Here is a 6,000-nt window from a genome sequence, read left to right on the forward strand (position 1 = left end):
GGTCCACCTTTGTAACACATTCACATGCTTACACGTATCATTGAGGCGTTTATGGAGGCCAGTAAAGCTGATCTAACTTTCAGGGGCCGCAATCTGATCCGCTCACGTTTCCTCTTACTGCTAGACTCCAGGTGAGATTGAATTTTGAGTTCCAGGTGAACAGAGCGACCACCCGTTGAAAAAAAATCCAAAGTTACATTCAGCATCGCCTTTGAAATCGGACTCCTTTTGAAGGCATGACCCACTTCCTGACAATACAGTCGGATTGTGTGCTAGTTTATTCCCTGCCTCAACCGAAACATGCACAAATGTGTATTACCTACCATATACACATGATTCTTGATTCAATAATCAAAACATGGCAAATATGAAGCGGCATAATAATTATTGCATTATAATTAGTCATTATACACCATGCTAAACTTATCAACGTGACTTACATTTAATGTTGCCAAGGACAGACACTAATACACAGAGATGCAGCACACCTATGCAAACACTCAAGACAAAGATGACTTTGACAGCTTCCTCACAGCTATCTTAACATGCATAAGGTGCTATGCAATCACAGAAACCTATGATATATGATACTTACGAGTCTTATGAATCCTGTAGCTTCAGTAATACTAGCAAAATGTTAATATTTCGTAATTTAACCTAATGTTCACAAATCTACTCTCTCGTTATATAGGCTAACCTGCATCGTTTATCAACGTAATAACACATTTTTCAGAATGGGCCACAACGTTGAGCTACTGTAATTTATATATAGCACAGAATACATGCGTATTATGTAACAAGGGCTCAGTCCGATGCAACGCAACACCGGACATCAAGGTAACATTTTATCCACCGGCAACACAAAACACATGGTCTAATATAAATCCTAATCATGAATATAGCTACAGCTACAGGTCAAACACTATTTATAAAACGCCAATGTCAATTCATAAAGGCCACGAGACCAGATGGCACTAACAGTGAACACTGCATATTCGTTTTACGTTGCATTAGTATGAATGTAAAGGAGTGTCTATTCACGATTGTTAACGGTGCGCCTGCGCACGTGAGCGACGGGCCGCTGCGACATTTCAGATATTAGACTCAAAACACTTTCATTGTGTGCCACTTACTTTCTGAGAGTCCATCACGAGGATCGCAGACGAGCCGACTTCAGTTCATGCACAGTTGAGAATGTAGACAGCACAGAAGGCGCTCGATGACTCCCACTGGAGCAGGGAGGATACTGAGCATGCGCAGTGTGTCTCTCTCACGGAGGACTACTGTGCGGCATTACGACGCCATAGTGTGGGCTCGGAGGAGGATGTGCATGCACGGGTCGTGTGACACACCAGGGGACCGATTCTCCTCGGGATACACAGATTAAGCATCATGTCAATAATTAAGTGGCCATGTTAGGCTACAATACTGACTGACAGTGTTGGGGAAAGTTACTTTTAAAAGTAATGCATTACAATATTGCGTTACTCCATAAAAAAGTAACTAATTACCTTACTTAGTTACTTTTTATGGAAAGTAATGCGTTACGTTACTTTTGCGTTACTTTTCAAATCTGGACAGGGCTTGCTTGTTTGTTTTTAAAATAAAAAAGTTATATTTTTTCGGCAAATATAAAAGCCTTTTCACACCAAAAGTGAAATGAATAAACCTCAGGCTGAAGGGAAAGTACATTTACGTCCGTACTGTAGAATGCAGAAGAAGACATTTCAACACACTTGATGCTGGATAACCAAAAAATGACCAACAGCTACCAAAGGATCAAACTAACCTTAAGAAAACAAAAGATGAAAAATATTTGCTTCCACAGAAATCCAACAAAAAGAATGAATAAGCTACTGTCTACGCAATAGCACATAAAAAACAGCTAAGGATAGTCTTACCAACAAATAAGGTGACTAAATCAACATAGCACTTATTATCAAAGCGTAACATTAGGCTAATTAACTCTTAGGCTAATTAACTTGAATCAATACACAACAATACCGCGGTCTGGCACAGAGTGAAAACAGCACACGCTTGAGTGAAGATCAGTGAGAGTTCATCCACCCTTCTTCTCCTCGAGGAGTCCTGATAGAGCAGTTGTCATGATTTCCAGCTGGAGTGCCCATGAGCTCCTCTAGAGGGCACGCCATTCACTCAGGACTCCATTTCCCATAATCCTTTGCCCGGACTCATCAAGTGCATCACTTATAGCTCTTTTGTAGTTTCTAAGTTTCCGTGTTTCTAGTTTCTCTGATTCCTTGCCTTTGTGTTTTGATCCCTGGACTGTTTTCTTGTTTATGATTATTTTGCTGCCTGCCCTGACCATTGCCTGATTATCTGGATTACTCTTTTGCCTTGCCTCTGCCATCATTGTTTGCTGTTGTTGACCACGCCTATTTGACTACGCTCTTATTAAAGCCTTGCATTTGGATCCCCACTTTGTCGTCACGCCTCCCTCGTTACAGAAGTGATGACAGCTTTCACCTGACCCCAGAGAAAATCAACATCTCCTGCCACACAGTGGACTTACATACACGTGACACACCAAGAATAAGTTTCTGAAATAATCTGAAAAATACGGTAAATTCAGTTATTATTTTGTATGTAAACATCTGTAGAGTGAAATAGCTTTTTCAGGGCAGTACTAAAAAAAAAAAAAAATGCAGCCATATTGTTCAATGACAAACAGATGTTTTGACATGAATTCTGTTAAATAATTCAGTTTTAGCAAAATGGTCAAGCTACAGAATATTCTATTTTATCCTTTTCAGAAATATGAATAAAAGCGACGTCATATGTATTTTGTATATATTCTGCAACCGGAGCTGGGTAGATTACTTGCCAATTGTAATCCATCACTGATTCCAAATTACAAGACAAATAATGTGATCAGTAACGTAATCTATTACATTACACATTTTAAGGAAATATAATCAGATTACTTTTTGATTACTTTTGAACTAACTCGTTTACCACATTGATTTAAATAGGATAATCTTGTACCATATTGATATAAAAATGCGAAGAGTAAGAAAATATATTGCATATGTAATTAACAACATTAAGTGCATTAAACATTACATTAAGATTCCCCAAACTGGGGTTTGTAACGATCCTTCGTCAAATCCGCCAGCCGTGCCGTTCTCAAGCCCGCTGTGTATTTCATTGTGAAAGCGAAACTACTTTGTTTGTTTTTCCAAAAATGGACACGACTTGAAATCAGCGGTTAAGTTGTATTTACAACACTGTTCCAGAACAGTTCAACCCAAATATTCAGATGTGTGCAGCACATTTTATGGAGGACTGTTTCACAGTGTTGGGGAAAGTTACTTTTAAAAGTAATGCATTACAATATTGCGTTACTCCATAAAAAAGTAACTAATTACGTTACTTAGTTACTTTTTATGGAAAGTAATGCGTTACATTACTTTAGCGTTACTTTTCAAATCTGGACAGGGCTTGCTTGTTTGTTTTTAAAATAAAAAAGTTATATTTTTTCGGCAAATATAAAAGCCTTTTCACACCAAAAGTGAAATGAATAAACCTCAGGCTGAAGGGAAAGTACATTTACGTCCGTACTGTAGAATGCAGAAGAAGACATTTCAACACACTTGATGCTGGATAACCAAAAAATGACCAACAGCTACCAAAGGATCAAACTAACCTTAAGAAAACAAAAGATGAAAAATATTTGCTTCCACAGAAATCCAACAAAAAGAATGAATAAGCTACTGTCTACGCAATAGCACATAAAAAACAGCTAAGGATAGTCTTACCAACAAATAAGGTGACTAAATCAACATAGCACTTATTATCAAAGCGTAACAACAAGAAACAATTCACTTAGGCTAATTAACTTGAATCAATACACAACAATACCGCGGTCTGGCACAGAGTGAAAACAGCACACGCTTGAGTGAAGATCAGTGAGAGTTCATCCACCCTTCTTCTCCTCGAGGAGTCCTGATAGAGCAGTTGTCATGATTTCCAGCTGGAGTGCCCATGAGCTCCTCTAGAGGGCACGCCATTCACTCAGGACTTGCTTCCACAGAAATCCAACAAAAAGAATGAATAAGCTACTGTCTACGCAATAGCACATAAAAAACAGCTAAGGATAGTCTTACCAACAAATAAGGTGACTAAATCAACATAGCACTTATTATCAAAGCGTAACAACAAGAAACAATTCACTTAGGCTAATTAACTTGAATCAATACACAACAATACCGCGGTCTGGCACAGAGTGAAAACAGCACACGCTTGAGTGAAGATCAGTGAGAGTTCATCCACCCTTCTTCTCCTCGAGGAGTCCTGATAGAGCAGTTGTCATGATTTCCAGCTGGAGTGCCCATGAGCTCCTCTAGAGGGCACGCCATTCACTCAGGACTCCATTTCCCATAATCCTTTGCCCGGACTCATCAAGTGCATCACTTATAGCTCTTTCGTGGTTTCTAAGTTTCCGTGTTTCTAGTTTCTCTGATTCCTTGCCTTTGTGTTTTGATCCCTGGACTGTTTTCTTGTTTATGATTATTTTGCTGCCTGCCCTGACCATTGCCTGATTATCTGGATTACTCTTTTGCCTTGCCTCTGCCATCATTGTTTGCTGTTGTTGACCACGCCTATTTGACTACGCTCTTATTAAAGCCTTGCATTTGGATCCCCACTTTGTCGTCACGCCTCCCTCGTTACAGAAGTGATGACAGCTTTCACCTGACCCCAGAGAAAATCAACATCTCCTGCCACACAGTGGACTTACATACACGTGACACACCAAGAATAAGTTTCTGAAATAATCTGAAAAATACGGTAAATTCAGTTATTATTTTGTATGTAAACATCTGTAGAGTGAAATAGCTTTTTCAGGGCAGTACTAAAAAAAAAAAAAAATGCAGCCATATTGTTCAATGACAAACAGATGTTTTGACATGAATTCTGTTAAATAATTCAGTTTTAGCAAAATGGTCAAGCTACAGAATATTCTATTTTATCCTTTTCAGAAATATGAATAAAAGCGACGTCATATGTATTTTGTATATATTCTGCAACCGGAGCTGGGTAGATTACTTGCCAATTGTAATCCATCACTGATTCCAAATTACAAGACAAATAATGTGATCAGTAACGTAATCTATTACATTACACATTTTAAGGAAATATAATCAGATTACTTTTTGATTACTTTTGAACTAACTCGTTTACCACATTGATTTAAATAGGATAATCTTGTACCATATTGATATAAAAATGCGAAGAGTAAGAAAATATATTGCATATGTAATTAACAACATTAAGTGCATTAAACATTACATTAAGATTCCCCAAACTGGGGTTTGTAACGATCCTTCGTCAAATCCGCCAGCCGTGCCGTTCTCAAGCCCGCTGTGTATTTCATTGTGAAAGCGAAACTACTTTGTTTGTTTTTCCAAAAATGGACACGACTTGAAATCAGTGGTTAAGTTGTATTTACAACACTGTTCCAGAACACTTCAACCCAAATATTCAGATGTGTGCAGCACATTTTATGGAGGACTGTTTCCTGATCCTGGGAGAGTAGACTACAATGCCGGCTGTTCTGACTCACAGACTGTAAGTATGTTTTTTATATTTAAAGAATTTGCCACTGACGATTCAACCGCGAGTTTTGAGCAGTGTAGAGTAGCGCTTGTTGTTTGTCATTTCTCCGATCACAAATGCAGACATGGTTTTATGTTTACGTGGCGCGATGCAACGCAACGCGTAAAAAGACAGTATAACTCATTATAATCCATAATTATGTCTCCACTGGATGCAACAGATGCCTGGTTTATAATGGGATTTCGTGTTTTTGTCTCGTCGTTCCAGCCGGACAGGGCATCACAGTATGGTGAGGGGCGTAACATTTCTGTCACACGCTTGAGGTATTCAGCCAATCACAACGCACTGGATAGCTGGCCAATCAGCGCACACCTCGCTTTTCAGACTGATGAGCTTTGTAAAAATTTGTGCGTTTCAGAAAGG

General features: G+C 38.8%; 1 protein-coding gene across 4 annotated transcripts in view; it reads right to left on the reverse strand.

The window, feature by feature from the left end:
* The window catches only part of LOC107556034 (FSD1-like protein), a 28,668-nt gene extending 27,409 nt beyond the window's left edge, over positions 1-1,259 (reverse strand). For all 4 annotated transcript variants that reach the window (XM_016239011.1, XM_016239010.1, XM_016239013.1 and 1 more), the window contains exon 1: positions 1,134-1,259. In XM_016239011.1, the coding sequence (XP_016094497.1) occupies positions 1,134-1,148 (15 nt within the window). In that variant the 5' untranslated portion in view covers positions 1,149-1,259. The remainder of the gene's footprint in view (positions 1-1,133) is intronic.
* Between the last annotated feature and the right edge of the window lie 4,741 nt (positions 1,260-6,000).

The sequence above is a fragment of the Sinocyclocheilus grahami genome, unplaced genomic scaffold (genome assembly GCF_001515645.1).
Source record: "Sinocyclocheilus grahami isolate Dianchi unplaced genomic scaffold, SAMN03320097.WGS_v1.1 scaffold553.1, whole genome shotgun sequence".
Taxonomy (NCBI): Eukaryota; Metazoa; Chordata; class Actinopteri; order Cypriniformes; family Cyprinidae; genus Sinocyclocheilus; species Sinocyclocheilus grahami.